The 22576-nt window shown below is 37.4% G+C and overlaps 1 protein-coding gene across 2 annotated transcripts in view; it reads left to right on the top strand.

Moving 5' to 3' along the window:
* The window catches only part of RAD18 (RAD18 E3 ubiquitin protein ligase), a 115006-nt gene continuing 92430 nt past the window's right edge, over window positions 1-22576 (top strand). For both annotated transcript variants that reach the window (XM_026501277.4, XM_048227122.2), the window contains exons 1-3: window positions 1-136; window positions 5009-5090; window positions 21759-21820. In XM_026501277.4, coding sequence (XP_026357062.2) covers window positions 86-136; window positions 5009-5090; window positions 21759-21820 — 195 coding nt within the window. In that variant the 5' untranslated portion in view covers window positions 1-85. The remainder of the gene's footprint in view (window positions 137-5008; window positions 5091-21758; window positions 21821-22576) is intronic.

Raw genomic sequence — 22576 nt, 5'->3', positions numbered from 1 at the left:
CGCCGTAGCGCGGGGAATTTCGAGTAGCGGTGGAGCGCGGGAGGCCAGTGGGTGCCGGACCCCCCCAGCCTACCTAGGAGAGGCCATGGACTCCCTAGTCGAGCCTCGGTGGCCTCCAGGCCTGGCAGTAATGAAGGTGAGTGCTCTGGGGAGGTCGGGAGCACCGGGGTGTCCGCGGGAGGCCAGTGCCCCTGTGAGAAGGAGAAAGGAGGAGACGCGAGCTGGGCCAGGTACCCGGCTCTGCTCTGCCGATTAGTGACTTGGTAGGTTTGGGCCTCAGTTTCCTCCTGCCGAAAAGTGACGGGGTCAGGCCTCAGTCCCTTGTGGTGAGCTTAGGTTGGCCGTCTTATGGAACCGGGTATTAAGGGGTTCAGCCTCAACAATAACAATGACCTCGAAAAAATAGCCACTCTCAACAGTGAAAACGACAGTGACAACTAACCCTTTCTGAGGGCCTACTATTTGTCAAGCATGTGGAAACTCTCGCAGTACATTAGTTGAGAATTTCCCATTTCCTTTACATTCTTTCATTTCGTCTAATTACCTAGTGCTGGTTGGCCCTGACTTCTCCCGGACGTGTCCTAACTCGTAACAGTTGTGCATCTCCTTTAAACACGGAGATCAGGGCTTAGGCTCAGCACTAGCCTTTCATTTCATTGTATTATTTCACGTAAACAACATGGTTGTTTTTGGCAAGGCATTCCAGTTCCATTTACAGCAGCGGTGAGCCCCGTGTGCTTGATCAAGAAGAGCAAAGACATTTTACTGTGCTAGCTAAGAATCTGCAATAAGTCTGACAGAAAGACAAATACCATATGATTTCACTTTTAGTGGAATCCAAAAAACAAAACAAATGAACAAACAAAATAAAACAAAAATAAACAGTTTATAGGGTTGGTTAAATGAGCTGATGTGTGTGGATAGGGATTCTATCTGGCTTATTCGCTGTGCTTAACACAATGTCTGGCACATAGTACATGCTTAAAGATTATTTGCTAATTGGTTGAAGATTCTAAGTATCTGGAAGGTAGTAAGCATTCAGTTAATGTCTTTATTATTATAATCATTAGCACTTAACATGTGTTGTTTCTTCCCCCCCCTTTTTGTTATTGTGAAGATTGAATTGGATAAAGGAAGTAAAAGCTTTTAGCTTGTAAAGCTTCTTGCTTTGTAGATTTAAGCGTATTACCACAACTTCCAGAGTTCTTTAGAAGCAGGTTCCGCGTCTTCTGCGGATTTGATGTCTCCCCACAGCACTGAATGTAGGGTTCAGCACTTGAGAGTGTTCAGTAATGGAGTTCATTGAGTCCATATTAGAATCATGGTGGAAAGCCAGCCCCCTCCAGTATTTTCATTTCTATTTTTCTAATAGTTCTTTATTTTATTTTATTTTATTTTGTCTTTGTTTGTACCTGTTACTACTCTTTATTCTGCCTGTTGGCCCCCCCCCCCACCTTCCCAACAACCACCAGTTCTCTGTATCTAAGAGTCTGTTTTTTGTTTGTTCATTTGTTTTGTTTTTTGGATTCCACTAAAAGTGAAATCATATGGTATTTGTCTTTCTGTCAGGCTTATTTCACTTAGTGTATATAATACCCTCTAGATCTATCCATGTTGTCACAAATGGCAAGATCGTGTTCTTTTTTATGGCTGAGTAATATTACATTGTATATATATGCACCACATCTTTATGCATTCATCTATTCATGGACAGGGGTTGTTTCCGTATCTTGGCTATTGTGAATAATGCTGCAATAAACACAGGGTGCATATGTCTTTTCAAATTAGTGTTTTCATTTTCTTTGGGTAAATACCTTGCAGTGGAATTACTGGATCATATAATATTTCTGTTTTTAATTTTTTGAGGAAACTCCATAGTGTTTTCCATAGTGGTTGCACCAATTTACCTTCCTACAGACAGTGTAACAGAGCTCCCTTTTCTCCATATTCTCATCAACACCTTTATTTCTTGTCTTTTTGTTGATACCCATTCAGACTGGTGTAAGGTGATATCTTATGGTGGTTTTAATTTGCGTTTCCCTCATGATTAGTGGTATTGAACATCTTTTCATGTGTCTGTTGGCCATTTGTATGTCTTTTTTGGAAAAATGTCTATTCAGGTCCTCTGCCCATTTTTTAATGGGATTATTGGGGGTTTTTTGGTGTTGAGTTGTGTAAGTTCTTTCTATATTTTATACTTTAACCCCTCATTGGATATATCGTTTGCAAACATCTCCCAGTCACTGGGTTGCTTTTTTGTTTTGTTGGTGGTTTCTTTTGCTGTCCAAAACCTTTTATTTTGGTGTAGTCCCAATGGTTGATGTTTGCTTTTGTTTCCCTTGCCTGAGGAGACATAGCTATAAATATATTGCTCAGGTGATGTCCAAGAGGTTACTGCCTATTTTTCCTTTTAGTAATTTTATGGTTTCAGGGCTCACATTTAAGTCTTTAATCTATTTTGAATTTATTTTGTGTATGGTATAAGAAAGTGGTCCAGTTTCATTCTTTTGCATGTAGGTGTCCAGTTTTCCCAACACCATTTGTTGAAAACACTGTCCTTTCCCCTTTGTATATTCTTGCCTCCTTTGTTGTGGATTGAGTCTATAGGTTTATTTGTGGGCTCTCTATCCTGTTCCATTGATCTATGTATTTTAATCCCTTTATAATGTATTAGTCAATTTCTCATCTAGGTTTTGCTTGAATTTTTCCCAGGGACAAGGAATTATCTGCTCCCGGAAGTAGTTCTGTTTGAAATTCTTTTTATACTGAATAAAAATCTGATTGCAAACCCATGGTTGCTATCCTAGGATCCATAGAAAGACTTTTGTATCCAGAATTATTTATAAGATTTTTGTGTGTGTTTTTCTGAGAAGAGAGTTCATAGTTTTTATTCATATGTTTAAGGGGATCTTGTGACCCAAAAAACTTAAGAACCTTTCCTCTAGTTATTAAGTCTTTTCACTCATTTCCTACTCTCCCCTTCCACTGTCCCCTCTTCTAAGTTGAAGAAGTCCTAGAGCATCCACTTGACTGCTCTCTGTTTCGTGGAGTGCATGTTATGGTTTTGAAATGGCATGACTGGAAGTTTGTATAACAATGTTATAGCTCATCTGATACGGTGTCACCTTCCCCAGATCTTGCTTAGTATGTGTCAGAACCGCTCCTCCAGAAGAGGATGGTTATATAGAAGAAGGCACAGTAGAGGATGCCAGGACTCTGGCTTCCAGTCCCGACTTTGCTTTTAACTGATGTTCAACACAGTCCTCTAGCTTTGTGTGTCAATGGTAGCTTGCCATCCAAAATAATGGAAGATTTTGGCATTTTCATGTTTATTTCCCTGGTTTTATGGTAACAGGAATTTTTGGTTTTGACAGATTATAAATGGAATATGTGTATATAGTAGAAAAAATTAAAATTCAGATTAAGATATAGGAGAAAATGAAAGTTTCCCATCACCCAACCATCTGGAGGTAACCATGGTTTAATGTTTTCTTTGTTTAATGTGCATGTAGGATGTGTATATGCATTTAAAATTTGGGATCACTTTGGAGTTGGCTTCTTGGGTTTGATTCATCCACTTTATAAGCACCGTAGGCTTCATCTGTAAAACTGGAATATAGATGCTGTAGACGTCGTAAGATCGTTAGGGAGATTAAACTGTATAGTACTATTGTAATGTATTGTTGTAGATTTGTTCTCTGATTTTTTTTTTTTAAGTTTCCATTAAAGCAACATTTTCCCATGGCATTAATTATTCTTTGAAAGTGTGTTTTTTTTAAATGGCTATGTAATATTTCATTATATAGACTGTTAGAGACATTAGTCTTTTTTTGTTTGTATTTTTAAAATTTAGGTAGTACACTCATGGTTAAAAAAATATGAAACAAAAAATAAAAGTCTCCTGCCCAATCTGTCCTATATCCAGTTTTCTGACTCCTGTTACTATTATTTATGACTTTATTGTTTATCTTTTCAGAATTTCTTTATACGTATACAAGGTAAAAATATGTTTTTATTCTGCCCTCTCTTTCTAACAAACAGTAGCATACCTTACTTCTTTTTTTTTTAATTTCATTTTAAAGATTTTATTCATTTATTTGAGACAGAGTGGCGCCCTACCTGACTTCTTTTTTCCCTTATTTTGGCAGTCTTTCCATATTGGTACATGAGTGAGCTCCCTCTTTTTTTTTTCCCCCTTTTAAAAATTGCTCAGTATTCTTATTGAATGGAATAACATTTTATTTTAAACAATTTAGAAGATTTTGCGTTGTGAGAATAGATCCTTTCCTATTGGGATTGCATTCCAGGCTGACACACATCTGACTGACTTCCCAGATTGACCACATCTTTACCTTCTTCTGCCGCCACTGGCTCTAGCTCTTTCCAGGGTTTCCTCAGTTGGCTCCACCATGTAGTAACTAACATGTGGTACTGTGCAGAAAGCACTGGACTGACTGCCAGCAGGGAGACAGGAAGTTTAGTCCTGGCTTGACTCATGCCCAGTATTTGTGTGTGCTTCCTCATTTGTGAAGTAAGGGTTTTAACTAGATACTTTCTAATGTTTTGCTTTAGTATTCTCTGATTTTGTTCTTAACCCGTGTGGTGAATGGTTATGGGTACCTTTCACCCAACAGTGGCTGTGAGTCGGGAAATGGGGCCTGAAGAGGAAGAAGCTTGGAGTAAGAGCTGGAAACACACGGGAAATGGAACAGGAATGCAGCAGCCCTTTTGTAGAGGGTTGACAATATGGACCAGGAATCTGTACAATGTCAACTTTATCAAAAGCTTTTTCGGTAACCTGACATTTGAATGTGTAAGTCATATGGGGAAGGTTTTTCTTAATTTGTCAAGATTCCTTTCAGTTTATGTGGAGTTAATTTTGAGTTTGTATATTTGACCAAAGAGTATTCTTAAATTGTTTTTTTTAGGAGATGGAGAAAGAGTTCTGTGGCAGACATTCCAGTCTTCGTGTTTTTCTGATAGGTATATATGTATTTTTGCATTTCAGGCAATAGATGATTTGCTGCGCTGTGGGATTTGCTTTGAATATTTCAACATTGCAGTGATGATTCCTCAGTGTTCACATAACTGTAAGTATGCATTGCCTCTGTGAGTTAGTAAAAATGTGATTTTTACGTAAGGTAGTGTTAATTTAAACACCAAATGTGAGTACACATAATTATATCTCGCCTTTAGCTCCTCTATCTTGAAGATTTTAGATGATATTTTCTGCTGCCTTCCTCTTAGGCATATATTTTTTTAAAGCAGAAAATTATTATATTTCAATATGCAACTTCTGTACAACCAAAAAGTAACTACAAAAACTACAAAAGTAATTACAAAAACTACAAAAAAAAAAAAAGGATGTACAAAAAACTACATCCTTAGTTATAAATGATCTCTTAGAAACCAGTAACAAAGACACTAATATTCTAAGGGAAATGGAAAAAAAAAAAACAAAAACACAGAGCAAAGTGAAATAACAAATGAGTAGTAAGGTTTAAGGATATATGATGATGTTTGAACTGAGCAGTAACAAAAGAAAAGCAATTCTTTGTCATGTCATATTGTCAAAGATTAAAACACTGCCGGCTGATGTATGTACTGTTTTAGAAAAAGTCTCATAGACAAACACTGGGGGACAAGATTGATGGCAATCTTTACAATTTTGGGGAACCTCTACTTTTTTTTTTTTAAGATTTTATTTATTTATTTGACAGAGAGTGAGACAGTGAGAGAGGGAACACAAGCAGGGGAAGTGGGAGAGGGAGAAGCAGGCTTCCCGCTGAGCAAGGAGCCCTATGTGGGGCTCGATCCGAGGACCCTGGGATCATGACCTGAGCCAAAGGCAGATGCTTAACGACTGAACCACCCAGGCGCCCCAGAAACCTCTACTTTTGACTCAAAATATAAATTTTGGCTATCCTTAGTTCCAATGAAGTGGAGCGACTAGGACTATTTCAACAAATTAGGTGGAGAAATTAAAAATAATTTATATATAAGCATGTTCACTGCATAGAAAATTTGTAGCTAATATATGGGCCCTTAAGACTACTTGCATATCAGTTTATTTGTCAGTATACCCCAAAAAGATATGCACAAAACTCCATTAACAGATAATGTTGGGGAGTAGAATTAGGAGGGGAAAAAAGCATTTAAGAAGTAAATATTGTTCACAAATTTCTGTGTCCTTGGAAATCCGGAAAAAGATAATTTCTTTATGAATCAATTTTAAATTTATCTTGTGATAAGTGAAAATAATGAATATGTGCACTTAAGACTTATGGGAACACTGAAGCCTTGCAATGACACCATCCTGAGCTTCTGTGTAGTAACATCTCCATCATTCAAGCTCCCAAGATTTAGTCCAGTGTCAACAATGAAAGCAGTCATCATGTCTGGTTACAATTCTCTCTAGTGACACCCTTTAGGTAACTTTCAAACATAAGCTTTCCCAGTCCAGTTTTTTGATCTGGGAGGAGCATCCACTCCAACACACGAGCAGGGAGTATCTGCACATTATGAAGACTGTCTTTGGATTTGAAGATGGTGGTAGAAGTGAGAGCATTGGTTTCCTATTTAGTCATCACACTCATTTCGCCAAGAGGTATTCCTAGGACCAGAGATGGGAGCGAAGAACTCTTGAAGGAGTAATATTGCCAGCAGAGGTCTGGTGGCACTATTTCTTGCTATTACAAGCAAAGATAGCAAAGGTGTGTTTTCCTGGAGCTATCATTTCCTGTGTTTCCCAGTTAAGACTTATGAATTAACGGGCGCCTGGGTGGCTCAGTCATTAAGCTTCTGCGTTGGGCTCAGGGCGTGATCCTGGAGTCGTGGGATCGAGCCCTGCATCAGGCTCCCTGCTCCACGGGGAGCCTGGTTCTTCCTCTCCCACTCCTCCTGCTTGTGTTCCCTCTCTAGCTGGCTGTTTCTCTCTCTCTGTCAAATAAATAAATAAAATCTTAAAAAAAAAAAAAAAGACTTAGGAATTAAGAAAGTCCGTACAAGAAATGTTCCTGTTGTCAGCTGTCCTCAGGCCATCTGTAAATCTCTTCCTTTCGTGTTCATCGCAAATCCTATCTTCTCCCATATTCTTTTCTTGGGTCCCCTCTTGGATATTTTTACACCTTTTGTAACATTACGGCAATAAAGATCTTGGTCACATATGTGGTTCTTTATTTGTCTAGTACTTGTAGATGTTAAATTTCAGAATTTTTGTTTTGTAACAGGTTAACACATAGGTAGTTCAATCATGTAGTCCTTGGCATGAATATATAATTCAAAGTTTAAAAATATATTCAAATGTATTCAAAGTTTAAAATCCCAGTGGAAGAATCTACCAGTAAAGAGTATTACAGACAATTTTATCACTTACCTTGCTGTGTGAGGCTGGAAGGACTCTTAAATTGAAATTTGCTTGTACTTAGCTTTGTGAGTCTGTTATGTATTTTCTCTTCTGTAGCTGGAAGTATTTAACACATAGTGGTAAGCCTGTCATTGTTCAGGAGGTATTTTCAAGTGATTTGTCTTGGAAGGTTAAAAAACAAAAACAAGGTAGGCTTAAAAAATGATTTTGGGGGGCACCTGGGTGGTGCAGTCGTTAAGTGTCTGCCTTCGGCTCAGGGCGTGATCCCGGCATTCTGGGATCGAGCCCCACATCGGCTCCTCCGCTATGAGCCTGCTTCTTCCTCTCCCACTCCCCCTGCTTGTGTTCCCTCTCTCGCTGGCTGTCTCTATCTCTGTCAAATAAATAAATAAAATCTTTTAAAAAAATGATTTTGGTGGATAGTAGTAGCTTTGGTAAGAAGTTTCTATAGCAAAGACCTAAGAGGGTGGTGGTGGTAGCAACATGGGCATTAGAGGTGTACTTAAGCTTGACTCTTGACTCCCCAATTTACAGCTGGTTGAATTTGCAAATGCTAACATTTCTTCAAATGTAAAATTTTGATGAATAATTGCTACTTTAGAAGATGATTGTGAAAATTAAATGTGCAGAACCCAGTGTCTGTCATGTTATAGGCCCTTAAAATTGTTAGTTCCTTTCTAGGTTAGATTCACATTAGTAAAGATAAGTTTGGGGGATTGTTTTGAAATATTTATTAAAATAATCTTTATTTAGGTATAATTTACATATAATAAAATACATCCATTTTAAATGCACAGTAAAGTGTACAAGCATCAGTGAGGTTTGACAAAGGTATATACCATGTAACCACTACAATTAAGATATAGTACATTTCAATCCCATGATAGAGTATTCCCCCCATCTTAGACAATATAGACTCAGGCAGTAATGTGTGTGTCTGTTTCTGGACTCTGTTCTGTTGTTCTCTGTGTTTATCCTTGTGCCAGTACCGCACTGTCTTAATTATTGTAGCTTTGGAATACATCTTGATGTTAGACATTTTAAGGCCTCCCATTTTGTTTTTCTTTATCAAAATTATTTGGACCTTTTAGGATCTTTGCATTTTATGTGCATTTTCATATAAATTTTAGAATCAGATTGTCAATTTCTACAAAATCTGGTATGTGCATTGGGGTTGTTCTGAATTTAGAGATTAATCTGGGTAGGAATGACTTAACAATGTTGAGTCTTCAATATATGAACTTGTATATTCCTCCATTTTATAGCTTTAATTTCTCTCAACAGTATGGTTTCGCTTTCATTGCACAGGCCATGAACATAGAAATACAATTTTTTTTTTATTGACGTTTTACCTTGTGATCTTGGTAAATTCACTTTTTAATTCCAGCATCCTTTTTGTTGAATCCTTCAGAATTTTTACATACACAACCATGTGATCTGTGAATAAAAACACCTTTATTTCTTTCTAATCTCCATGCCTCGTATTTTTTTCTTGTTTTGCACAGGTGAGTACTTCTAGTACAATGTTAAATAGAAGTGATGTGGGTGGACATCCTTTTCTTAGTCCCAGTTTTATCGGAAAACCATTTAGTCTTTTAAATATTATCTTAGCTATAGTGTTATTATATTCTTAATACATTTTTATAAATTTATCAAGTTGGGGCAGTTCCTTTCTTAATTAGCTGAAAGATTTGTTTGTTTTTTTAATCATAAATGCGTGTTGAATTTTGTCGTGTGTGTTTTCTGCATCCATGGAGATGCTCATGATTTACTTCCTTTAAGATGTTCTAGAATTGCTTTTGATTGTTGAAACAACCTTTTATTCCTTTCATTAGATTTACCTGTTTAATCTTAGTGGTTGAGTTTATTGGCACAGAGTTTCTTAATACTGTTCCTTATTACTCTTTTCCTTTTCATGTCTAAAGGATCTGTAGAAATGGCTCTTTTTTCCCATATGCTAGAAATGTGTGTTTTCTCTTTTTTCCTTAATTGATCTAGATAGAGGCTTATCAGTTTTATTGCTCATTTTGGAGAACCTGCTTTTAGTTAATTTTTCTATATTTTGTCCTTTTTCTGTTTCATTGATTTATACTTTTATCTTTTTCCTTTTATTTGATATTGCATCTTCCTTTTCTCATAGAAGCGTTTAAAATATGCTATAAATTTTCCTCTAAGCTCTGCTTTAGCAGCATCTCACACATTTTGATATGTGTTTTCATTTTTATTCAGTTTAAAATATATTCAAATATGCTTTGTGATTTCTCTTTGACTCATGAGTTATTTAGAAGTCTGTTCTAAATATTTGGGAGTTTTCTTGATATTTCCTGTTACTAATGCTAACTTAGTTATGTTCTGGTCAGAGAACATATTCCAGTTGGAGAACATAATCTGTTTGATTTCAGTTCTTCAAAATTTTCTTAGACTTGTTTTATGTTCCAGTATATGGTATTTCTTGGTTAATGTTTTATGTATATTTGAAAAGAAAGTCCATGGGTGGAGTATTCTATAAATGTCTGCCGCGAATGGCCAGCAATCCCTGTACTGAGGGATGAAAGCTTACTCCAAACTTCGCTGTGAAAGAGAGAAGGCAAGGGGGTCAACGCAGAGAGACAAGACCCTTTGCTCTTCTTTGTGCCTGCGTTTATTAGTCCTTCAGGATAATCACAAATCCTTATCACTGTTCCTCAAGCACATGATATGTGACGAGGGATCTTACTGAAACTGGGAGGATCTGTTTATGGGAAAGATACGATATGCTAATTTGCAAGTTCTATGAGTTCTGCTAAACACAGCCTAAGGGATAATGCCTACATCTCTTAGATCACAGGGCGGCTGCTTGGGCTAGGAAAGTTTCTGGAAGGCAACTCCTGCGACATTCCAGTGGCGGAGTGGTCACGCAGGCCTCCTCGGCATTCCAAAGGCCTACACCCTTCTCCAAAACCTTCCCTGCCCTCAGTGGGCTTCGTGTTACATTTTAGTGAGCCAGGTATTATGGCTGATTTCATGCTCCATATTAATCCCAACAAATGTCAGCTACTCAGGTTGGTGGATAGTGATCTTTATGTAGTCTTTACCTCTGTCGATTCTTTATTATTTTACCAATAAAGAGAGAGGAGTGTTGAAATCTCCAAGTATATTACAGATTTGTCTAGTTTTCCTTTCACTTTCGTCAGTTGTTGCTTTATGTATTTTGAGATGCTTTTATTAGGTATATGCACATTTATGGTTATTTTGTCTGTTTGATAAATTGACTGTTATCATGGAATGCCCCTCTTTATCCCTGGTAATATTCCTTGTTCTCAACTCTACTTTTTTCTGATGTTATATATAGCCACTCCCTCTTCTTTAAAATTAGTGTTTGTATGGTTTATCCTTTCCATGTTTTTATTTCTAAACTACCAGTGTCTTTATATTTCAGTTGAACTTTTTGTAGACAACATATTTGGGTCTTGCCCTTTGATTCTGCCTGACAGTATCTACTTTTACTTGGAATATTTAGACCTATACTGTCTAATATAGTAGCTGTTAGCCACATAAGATTATTTACATTTTAATTAAAATTAATTAAAGTTAAATAAAATTAAAACTTTACTCTTGCACTAGCCACATTTCAAGTGCAGAACAGCCACATGTGGCTAGTGGCTTCTATGTTAAGCTGTGCAGATAAGTAACATTTCCATTATTGCAGAAAGTTAAAGTAATTGTTGATAAGACTAGATTTACATACACTACCATTTTGTTTTTTTATTTGTTCATCTATTCTTTCCTCTCTTTCTGCCTTTTTAAGAAATAGCTGAACATTTTTTAAGTATTAAATCTTTTCCACAGTTCCCTTACTAGCTTTCCTTCTTTGTTTTTATTATTGTAGTGGTAGTTTAAAATATGCCCCTTTAACTTTTTACAATTTCCTTTCAAACAGTATTATGGCACCTGAATAGTGTAGAACTGTTACAGATGTGTACTTCTGCCCTCTTCCTGTCATCTTATTGTTGTTTTTCATTTTATGTGTACATATATTATAGACACTATAATACATTGTTACTATATTTGCTTTAGACAGCCCGTATCTTTTGTACTTACCCACATATTTATCATTTCTGATACTCTCCTTTGTATATACCAAAGGTAACTTCTGGTGTCATTTTTATTCTCTCTGCCACATTTCTTGTAGTGTACATAGGCTGCTAAAGAATTCTCTCAGCTTTTGTTTGTCTGAAAAAGTTACTTCATTGCTCTTTAAAAGATGTTTTCAGTGGGTATAAATTCAGGGTTAACGTTTTTTCCCTTTCAGAATGTCATTCTGACTTTACCGGTTTCAGATGGAACCAGGTGCAGTCTTTTTATTTATAGCTTTCTGTATGTAATGTGCCTTTTTTCTCTGGCTGCTTTTCATATTTCCTCTTTATCACTGGTTTTCAGAAATTTGTAATATGCTTTCATTTGGTTTACTTTGTATTTGGCCTGTTTGGGGTCCCTGAGCTTTGGGTGTATATTTGAAAAGATTTTAGCCCTGTTTCTTTTGAGTATTTTTCTGTTCACACACCCATCCCATTCTCCAATACTGATTCCAAATAAATTTTGTTAGACCTTAACTATTTTTTACTTTACTGCGTGATATTTACCCACAGACATCGAGACTCTGTTCTTTTTTCTTTTTCTGTTTTTGTCTCCCCCTTCATACCCACCCTGCCTTTCTGTGCTTAGTTTTGGATAATTTCTTTTGCTATGACTTCAGGTTTATCCATTTTTTATTCTGTAGTGTCTCATCAGCTGCTAGTCTCATCCAATGAAATTTTCATTTCAGATATTGTATTGATTTCTAGAAATTTCGTTTTAAAAATATTTTCCATTTCTTTCCTCATTGGGTTGTGTGTGTAAGCTTTGAATATACTGAACATAGTTCTAATAGCTAGTTTAACCTCCCTATCTGCTTATCCATTATCTGTGTTGTTTCTAAGTCTGTTTCTGTTGACTGATTTTTTTTTTTTACACTTCCTGTTTATAAACGGCATTTTCTTGTTTCTTTGCATGACTGGTAATTTTTGATTAGATGCTTGCCATTATAGTGTTTACCTTTTTGAGTGGGTAGATTTTATTGTGTAGCTTATTGGAGTGTTAGGCTGTGTTGTGGCAGGCAGGTAAGTTACTGTGGATTAGATTGATCCTGTCAAGTTTTGTTTTTAAGCTTTGTTAGTGTGGGTTTAGAGTAACCTTTTCTATAGGGCTGGGTTTTTTGGGGTTGCTGGGGGATTGGTAAAAAACACATAACATGAAATTTACCCTATTAACAATTATTACATGTACAATATAGCATTGCTAACTATATGTACATTGTTATACAGGAAATCTTTAGAAATTTTTCATTTTGTGTGACTGAAATTTTATACCCATTGCACAGGAACTCCTCATTTCTCCTTACCTCAGTTCTGGCAACAACCATTCCTTTTTCTGCTTTTATGAGTTTGACTAGATATCTCATGTAAGTGGAATTATGCAGTATTTGTTCGTTTGTGATTGGCTTATTTCACTTAGCTTAATGTCCTCAAGGTTCATCCGTGTTGTAGCATATGACAGGATTTCCTTCTTTTTAAAGGCTGAATAATATCCCATTATAGGTATACATCACATTTTCTTTATCCGTTCAATTGTTGGTGGACACTTGGGTTGCTCCCACCTTTTGGCTATTGTGAATGATGCTGCTTTGAACATGGTAGTGCAAATACCTCTTTGAGATCCTTTTTTCATTTCTATTGGATAAATATGTAGAGGTGGGGCTGTTGGCTCATGTGGTAATTCTATTTTCAATTTTTTGAGAAACCTCCATAATGTTTTCCGTAACCATTTTACATTTCTATCAACAGTGCACAAGTGTTCTAATTTTTCTACAGTGTTATGAACTTTTATTTTCTGCTTTTTTTGTAATTGGCTACCCTAACAGGTGTGAGGTGATATCTCATTATGGTTTTGATTTGCGTTTCCTGGATGATTAATGATGTTGAGCATCTTTTCATATACTTGGTGGCCAACTATATGTCTTTGGAGAAATGTCTGTTCAGATCCTTTGCCCTTTTCAAATCTCGTTTTGGGGTATTTTTGATGTTATTGTTGAGTTATAGGTGTTCCTTATATGTTCTGGATATTAACTCCTTATCAGGTATATGGTTTGCAAATATTTTTTCCTATTTCATAGGTGGTTTTTTTTTTTTTTTTTTTTACTCTGTTGATTGTTTCCTTTGCAGACGCTTTTTAATTTGATGAAGTCCCACTTACACCCATTTTTGCTTTTTTTTGCCAGGGTCTTTGTTATCAAATCCAGGAAATCATTCCCAAGGATGATGTTATGAGGCTTTTCCCCTTTGTTTTCTTCTAAGAGTTTTATAGTTTCAAATCTTCATTCTTTAGCATGTGGAAATCTAGTTTTTCCACCAGCATTTGTTGAAGAGACTGTCCTTTACCCACTGTGTACCCTTAGCACCCTTGTCAAAGACCATTTGACAGTATATGTGTGGGACAGCCTCTTTCTTTCTGGTACTCTGGCCTAGAAATTCTAGCTACCTGAATTGCCCTGCATTCTGATCTTTGCTGCTTCAACTAGTAAGACTGATGGGCTGTTTGGCTCTTCTCCCTCCACTGTGGTCCAGAAATTGCCTCCAGACAAAGGTTGGGCTATGATAGAACTTTCTCATTTCTGCCATTGTCCAAAGTCTGAAAATAGTTGTTTCATATTTCCCTCCAGTGTTTTAGTTGTTTATGGAAGGTTTGTAATTCTGGACCCTGTTACTTTCTCATGGACAGAGATGGGCATCCCTTCTGTAGATGAAAGACTACTTTTTATGAATTCAGAGAACTCTACTTAGCTGAAAAAATTAGGCTTTACTTTCATTTTTTTTTTCATTGTTTGTTTCTTTGTCACTTACAGTTGTCACTAATGCCATTCTTTTTTTGAAAGGAAGTCAGTGGAGGGTACTTTCAGTAATTATTTTATGAGCACTTAGTTTTCTGTTGTACCTCATTATTTGGTAGGCCTTTTCTACTAAACACATTTGTCACAGGCTCCTGCAAAACTAAAAGTTGCTCTGGGTCTGAAGTATTGTTTTAATGACACAAAAGCCCGCAGAGCTTATTAGGAACTAGATATGGCAATCATTTTCTGCTGTTGTCCTGGATCGACTAGAATTGGTGACCCAGAATCCTACCCATTTATTTCTGCTTCTTACACATTTCATGATTTATCATTTTAGTCACTTTATTCTGTTTTGCTCTGTTTAGCTCTTTTGGATACAGTTAATGTGTTCATTTCTGCATTTGCAGTTTTGCTGTTATTAAGGTTAGAGTGGGTTGCATTGGCAGAACGCAAGTCAGTTAAATTGATCCAAAATCATACTTTAAAGAGTACTTTTTTGGGGGAGAGCGAATGGACTTATTCCAATCTATAAAACACCATTAAGTGAGAGATGTTCTCACTAATAGATTGATATGTTCAAGTGCCAATTTTCTTTGCACTTGCCCAGTGTTTCTGACTTGATAATGGAAGATGCTCAAAATATTTACTCCTAGATGAAATCATTGACTTGTAGACACTGTTAGATTACCATTACTTTAAAGATGGATCAGCAATCATTTTTGTTTTGTGGATTTTGATGGCACAGAATTAATTGAAGCTTCTGTTGAAATAAAAGGCAATTTAATTTCTTTATTTTTAAAGTGAAATATGAAATGCTCCATTTACTGACCTTTGCTAAATTAAGAGGCAATACAAGATTCCTTTAGGCAAATACTGTGTTTTTCTTCTTTTATATTCTTATGAGGCAGCCCTGTGATGGGAGAAGAGCACAAGATGGGAGAAGAGTGATACCTACACATACGGATGGGACATATAGTCATGCAGAGCTGCATGTATGGGAATGCTGGAGTGCTGCTTGTCAGGAGGGATGCTTCTCTCTTAGCAGCTAGCTGGTCATTTAACCCTAGAACTGGAGGCAGAGACCGGCTTTCTCAGCTTTCCAGGACCTATTCCTTTCAAAATGGGAACTAGATTTTCTTCTTTTAACTGGACACTCGAGAACTATTTTTGAAATGGTTCATTTTCTCATACAGGCCATAAGATCACACACAAAAGTAACTGGTTTAACTTTTAGAAATTTGCTTTTTACTGTTAGGATGCCAGGCTCTTGATATTTGAAAGCTAGCAGTTGGCTTTATCCTGTTTGAGATTAGAAATGCTTCCTTCCCCAAGGCTTGGGTATTTCTGTGAAACTACCCATATTTTTTTAAAGGTTTATTTATTTATTAGAGAGAGAGAGGGAGGATGTAAGCTGGGAGGGGCAGAGGGAGAGGGAGAGAATCTCAACCGACTCCCTGTGAGCGTGGAGCCTGACATGGGGCTTAGTCCCACGATCCTGAGATGATGACCTGAACCAAAATCAGGAGTCTGACGTTTAACCAACTGAGCCACCCTGGCGCCCCTGAAGCTACCCTTTACGTCACTGTTTTATTTTACCCTCCTCCACCCTGTCCACAGAGCTCATAGTTGGATTTTGGGAGGAAAAACAGACTTCACAGGTGATTTACATAAAGCCACCGGGGAATACATGGTCCAGAGCTCTTCAACAGCTCTGCTTTGATTGGAATATGATAGTTGCTCCCTAGAGAATGCATTATGCTGGTCTGCAGTTCACCGGTACATATTTGATAGTAAACTAGTAGACTCAAGTTAAGCCAAGAGCTTGATCTACTTTGGGCTGTGTCTGGTTCTCTGTATGTGAAAACAAAACACATACAGGATTATGCACAAGAGAAAGCATTAGTCTCATTATGCATACTCTGGTACATGTGATCCCGCTTATGAAATAATAAATATATTTTATGAACAAATTATATATTTTAAATAATATGTTAAGAGCATGAGCTCTGGTACTTGCGTTTGCCACCTGTTTCCTTTGTGATCTTGGTCAAATTGGGTGAGCCCTGTGCTGCATTTTATTTACTGTAAAATAGGACTAATATTAGTACCAGCCTCAGGGTTGTTGTAAGGATCAAAAGAGTTAATAAAACATGCTAAAAACAGCACATGGTAAGTGCACAGTGTTACATTTAGCCACGTGAAATTGCCAATATTTGTTCTTCTTTGATTTACTGAAAAATGACAATTTTATATAGTTAAACCTAATAGCAGAAACATACTAATTTTTAAAAAATAGTTGTTCAATCAGAATCACACATATTATGGGTGCAATTTACTGGCCAAAATCCATTGAATCCATATGACTGGGGGTAGGGCCTGGGAAACGAAATTAAAACCAGCAATAATCTCTCCAAGTGATCGGATAAGTAGCTGGGTTTGGGAATTCTTGATTTACAGTATTGCTCAGGAGTTTTTTTTATACTGTGAGGGGAAAAACATTGATGGTCAAGAGAATGAATCTGGGGAGGAATTTTGCCTCAGAATGAATCATACCTCACTCATGTGGTATTTTGGACTTCAGACTTTAGAGTCAGTGCTGGAAAGAATTAAAGACTTTTGGGACTGGTGGTATGTGATGAATGTATTTTGCACTGTAGAAGGGCATGGATTTTCAGGGGGCAAGGAGCAGAATACTGTGGACTGAATTGTGTCCCTCCCAGAATTCATAAGCCCTAATCCCCAGTGTGATAGTATTTGGGAGATAATTAGGTTTTGTTGTGGCCGTGAAGGTGGGGCCCTGATGAAGGGATTAGTGCCCTTAAAAGAAGAGACATATATAGCTTATTCTCTCCCCTTGCCACGTGAGGACACTGTGCGTAGGCAGCCGTCTATAAGCTAGGAAGAGAGTCTTTACCACAAACTGACCATATTGGCATCCTGATATTGAACTTCTAGCCTCCAGAACTGTGAGAAAATAAATTTCTTCAAGGCACCAGTCTATGGTATTTCGTTATGGCAGCCCTAGCAGACTAAGATGTCTATAATTCCTCCCTCCAGTACTTTGTATCATTGATGTCATTCATTCCACTTACACATAAACACACATAAGAATGAATATGTGTGTGTATGTTTATATAGATAGATATATTTATATATTTACATATATATCAAAGAAGAAACTGAAGAAACCGTTGAAGAAACTGTTACCTGTTAGATCAATTAAGAATAAGAAAAATAAAAGTGTTTATTTTACCTGTATTTATTCCTTCTCCAGTGCTTTTCCTTTGTTTATATAGATCCGGGTTTCTGACTTAATTATTTTCCTTCTCTCTGAAGAACTTTTTTAAGCATTTCTTATGATGCGGGTCTACTGAGAGAAAAGTCCCTCAATTTTTACTTGTCTGAACAGTTCTGTTTCTCTTTCACTTTTAAAGGATTATTTCCCAGCACATAAAATTCTAGGTTTGTGGTGGGTCTTTTCTCTCAATGTTCTCTTGCTTGCATGGTTTCTGAGAAGTTGGATTTAATTCTTTGCTTATCTATAGCTAAGGTATCCCCCCCCCCCGCTTCTTCCAATATTATTTTCTTTGATTTTTTGCAGCTCAAATATGATATGCCAGGTTGTAGGGTTTTGTGGGGGGTTTTTTGGCATTTTTCCTGCTTGATGTTCTCTTGACTTCCTGGATTTCTGGTTTGCTTTCTGACCGTTTGGGGGGAATTCTCAGTCATTATTACTTCAAATATTTCTTTTTTTCCCCCCTCTTTCTTCTCTTTTGGTATTACTATTACATGTATATCATACCTTGTGTAATGTCCTGCTACAAAATGTTCTTAAATATTGTTCTGTTTTTTCCAGTTTTTTTCTTTTCAGTTTTGTAGTTTCTATTGAGATACTCTCAAGTGCAGTGATTTTTCCCTCAGCTGTGTCTAATCTACTGAGACCATCAAAGGTATTCTTTACTCTGTTACAGTGTTTTTCAACTCTAGCATTTCTTTTTGATTCTTTCTTAGAATTCCCATCTCTCTGCTTACATTACCCATCTGTTCTTCCATGTCATCAGCTTTGTCCAGTTGTTTTAAATTCCTGTGTTTTTCTGGTGCCACAAAACCAGACACATAGATCAGTGGAACAGAACAGAGACTCCAGAAATGGACCCTCAACTCTATGGTCAACTAATCTTCGACAAATCAGGAAAAAATATCCAATAGAAAAAAGATAGTCTCTTCAATAAATGGTGCTAGGAAAATTGGACAGCTACATACAGAAGAATGAAACGTGACCATTCTCTTACACCATACACAAAGATAAACTCAAAATGGATGAAAGACCTCAGAATCCATCAAAATCATAGAGGAGAACATAGGCAGTAACCTTTTCGACATTAGCCACAGCAACTTCTTTCAGGACACGTCTCCAAAGGCAAGGGAAACAAAAGCAAAAATGAACTTTTGGGACTTCATCAAGATAAAAAGCTTCTGCACAGCAAAGGAAACAGTCAACAAAACTAAGAGGCAACCCACAGAATGGGAGAAGATGTTTGCAAATGACATATCAGATAAAGGGCTGGTATCCAAGATCCATGAAGAACTCAGACTCAACACCCAAAAAACAAATGATCAAGTCAGAAAATTGGCAGAAGACATGAACAGACACTTTTTCAAAGAAGACATCCAAATGGCTAACAGACACATGAAAAAATGTTCAACATCATTAGCCATCAGGGAAATTCAAATCAAAACCAAATTGAGATACCACCTTACACCAGTTAGAATGGCAAAAATTAATGAGGCAGGAAACAACCAATGTTGGCAAGGATGTGGAGAAAGGGGAACCCTCTTACACTGCTGGTGGGATGCAAGCTGGTACAACCACTTTGGAAGACAGTACAGAGGTTCCTCAGAAAGTTAAAAATAGACCAGTAATTGCACTGCTGGGTATTTACCCCGAAGATACGGGTGTAGTGAAAAGGGGCACATGCACCCCAGTGTTCATAGCAGCAATGTCCACAATAGCTAAACTGGAAGGAGCCGAGATGCCCTTCAACAGATGAATGGAAAAAGAAGATGTGGTTCATGGGGCTCCTGGGTGGCTCAGTCATTAAGTGTCTGCCTTTGGCTCAGGGTGTGATCCCAGGGTCCTGGGATTGATCCCCACATCGGGCTCCCTGCTCTGCTGGCTGTCTCTCTCTCTGTCAAATAAATAAATAAAATCTTAAAAAAAAAAAAAAAAAGATGTGGTTCATATATACAATGGAATGTAACTCAGCCATCAGAAGGGATAAATACCCACCATTTGCATTGACACGGGTGGAACTGGAGGGGATTATGCTAAGTGAAATAAGTCAAGCAGAGAAAGACAATTATTGTATGGTTTCACTCATATGTGGAACATAAGGGATAGCACGGAGGACTTTAGGGGAAGGAAGGGAAAACCGAAGGGGGGGAAATCAGATGGGGAGATGAATCATAGCGACTATGGACTCTGGGAAACAATCTGAGGATTTTAGAGGAGAGGGAGGTGGGGGGATGGGTTAGCCGGGTGATGGGTATTAAGAAGGGCACATGTTGTAATGAGCACTGGGTGTTATACACAAATAATCATGGAACACTACATCAAAAACTAATGATGTACTGTATGGAGACTAACATAACATAATAAAAAGAATAAAAAATGAAAAAAAATTCCTGGTTTTTTAATTCCAGCTTTAGTGCCATATTTGGCTATGATTCTGATGTGTGCAGTTTCTTCAAACTCTGTCTTTTGCTTTTTATTATGCCTTGTAGTTTTTTCCTAATAATGAGTCATGATGTACTAGGGAAATGACTGTAGTAAATAGACCTTCAGTAGTGTGGCCGTGAGATGTCAGAAGTGCAGTGTTCTGTAGTTCTGTGATTACATCTCTCATTTAGTGAGCCTGTGCCCTGGACTGTAAAGTTCACAAGTGCTTCTCAGTTAGTCCCCTTGGGTGGGACAGGATGAGTAGAGGTACCTTGAGTCGCTTATTTCCCTTCCCTGAGGTCAGCTGGGCTCTGAGAATACCCCAGAGACTTGGGTCTGGTAAAGTAGTTTCTCCTGAGGGCAGGCCTTGTTAAGAACAGTGCTCTGGTGTATTGCAAAATGATTACTTTCCCCCTCCCCTCAGGCGATTTTTCAGATTGTTACTTAGAGTACCTGGTAGAACCCTTGGAGCTGAAATTCATGTATGTGTGGGCCTACGCTGTGTCTTGAACCTCCTGGAGTTTTTAACTCTCAAACTCCTCCCAGCTGAGCTTCCAGCGACTTGCCGGTTACAGTTGAGGTTTTCCTGCCCCAGCACTGGTTCCAGCAGAGGCTCTACTCTGTCTTGTGCAGGTTTCTGCCCTGCCAGCTTCTGGTTCTCTGTGTCCAGCTTGTCTGGCTGTCCGGTTTGGGAGCAACAGTTTGTCCTGTAACCTCACTTCCCTGATGGCGCTAGGAAGAGCTGATTTTTCAGTCTTTTTACTTGTTTACTTTTTGCAGTTGATTTCTCAGTCTTTTTACTTGTTATTAGATGGAGTTGGGGTGATGACTTTCAAACTCCTTACCTGGAAACCTGGAAACCAGAATTTCCCCTTTATTTGTCTTTGCTTCCCCACAAAACTTAACCCATTGCCTATTTCATCTTCTCTTTTAATGTGGTCTTTCATTTTTCCTCCTGGGCGCTCTTGCTGAGGCTGCCGTGACTTGTTCATTTCCTGGATATCTATACCTGAAATCATACTGTCTCCTCCTCTTTAAACTGAATCTTTTTAAATGAGGCCCTTCACTAAGCTGAATTTGGACTGATGGCAAATTAGCTACCATTAAGGGACCATTCTATTTAGTTACTTTTTTTTTTTCCTTTGGGAGATCATTTTATACTGCCTTGGGTGTGAAGAATTTAGTTAATGCCGATTTCTTGCTTAAATCCTTAGGATTTATTACACTGAATAGTACTGAAATTACCTCACTACTTTGTTAGCTCCTTGAGGTCAAGAACCTTCCCTTACATATTTTTCTTTTCTTAGTGCTTGCCACAAAGTACTTGTTATGTGTGGGATGATCGACGTCATTTGTAGAGTTAGGATGTAGAAATCCCTAACTGATAACCTAGGTATATATTTTCTTAACATGTGTATGCATCTTATTTCAAAATTTATATTTAGAATGTTAGGTATAGGGATATCTGACACATTTATACAGTATCCATCCCAGATCTTACATGTGTGTTTCCTACATTTTATGGAGTTGTGATATCCTAGGGACTCATGATTATTATTATTTGGTATCTTTTCCTCTCCTAAAAATGCTGTTTCATCACTTCTGTAAGTATGCATAGGTAGAGCAGAGGTGTGAGGATTTTGAGATTATAATGATATGCCTCAGATGGAAATATTCTAGGGCTTAAGTCAGATTTTGTTAGAAGTCAGATTCCTGTATTATTAATATAGCTTAACTAATTTATTATGTTGCATTTGTTTTTTTTTCAGACTGTTCTCTCTGTATAAGAAAATTTCTGTCCTATAAAACACAATGTCCAACTTGTTGTGTGGTAAGTTTTTCTTTCCTGTTTGTTTTTTTTTTTTTTGTAAACTTAATTGATTGGTGCAAATATTTCTGTCATGTATACACAAAAGCCCATGGAAAGAGGTATAATTATTGAATTAAGCTACGTTTTCAGAAAGGACCTCTAAAACACATATATGGAGAACTGGGCTTTGTTCAATTTTTCATAAAGATTTCTGATAACCTATTAAGTTTTTTAGGAAGTAGAAACTAACTCTAAGATCAGGGTGTAGCACCCTTTGAATCTATGTTTTTATGGTTTCTCATGTTTTATAATTTTTCACCTTGGGTAGAAAATCTGCCAGTAGGATTATTCATTTGCATAGGATTGATATTTAAGTATTTGTGTGGAAGGCAAAGATTCATGGCCATCAGGCCGAGCCCAACCTAACTGGTCCCTTACTTTTTTTTTTTTTTTTAAGATTTTATTTATTTATTTTAGAAAAAGAGAGAGAGAGGGAGTAAGCAGGGAGAAGGGGCAGAGGGAGAAGGAGAGAAACTCAAGCAGACTCCACACTGAACACAGAGCCTGACACAGGGCTCGATTTCACAATCTTGAGATCATGACCTGAGCTGAAATCAAGAGTCAGGCACCCCATAATAGTCCCTTACTTCTTTCCCAAACTAAACCTTCATGGAAAACAGTAGGAAATTTGATGTTAGAGTTTCTGAAGCATTTCAAGTAGGCAAAAAGGTAGGTAAAAAGGGCAAGTAAACATAAATAGGAATAAAGAAAAAAGAA

The sequence above is a fragment of the Ursus arctos genome, unplaced genomic scaffold (assembly GCF_023065955.2).
Source record: "Ursus arctos isolate Adak ecotype North America unplaced genomic scaffold, UrsArc2.0 scaffold_14, whole genome shotgun sequence".
NCBI lineage: Eukaryota > Metazoa > Chordata > Mammalia > Carnivora > Ursidae > Ursus > Ursus arctos.
This window is presented reverse-complemented; position numbering and strand designations above follow the sequence as displayed.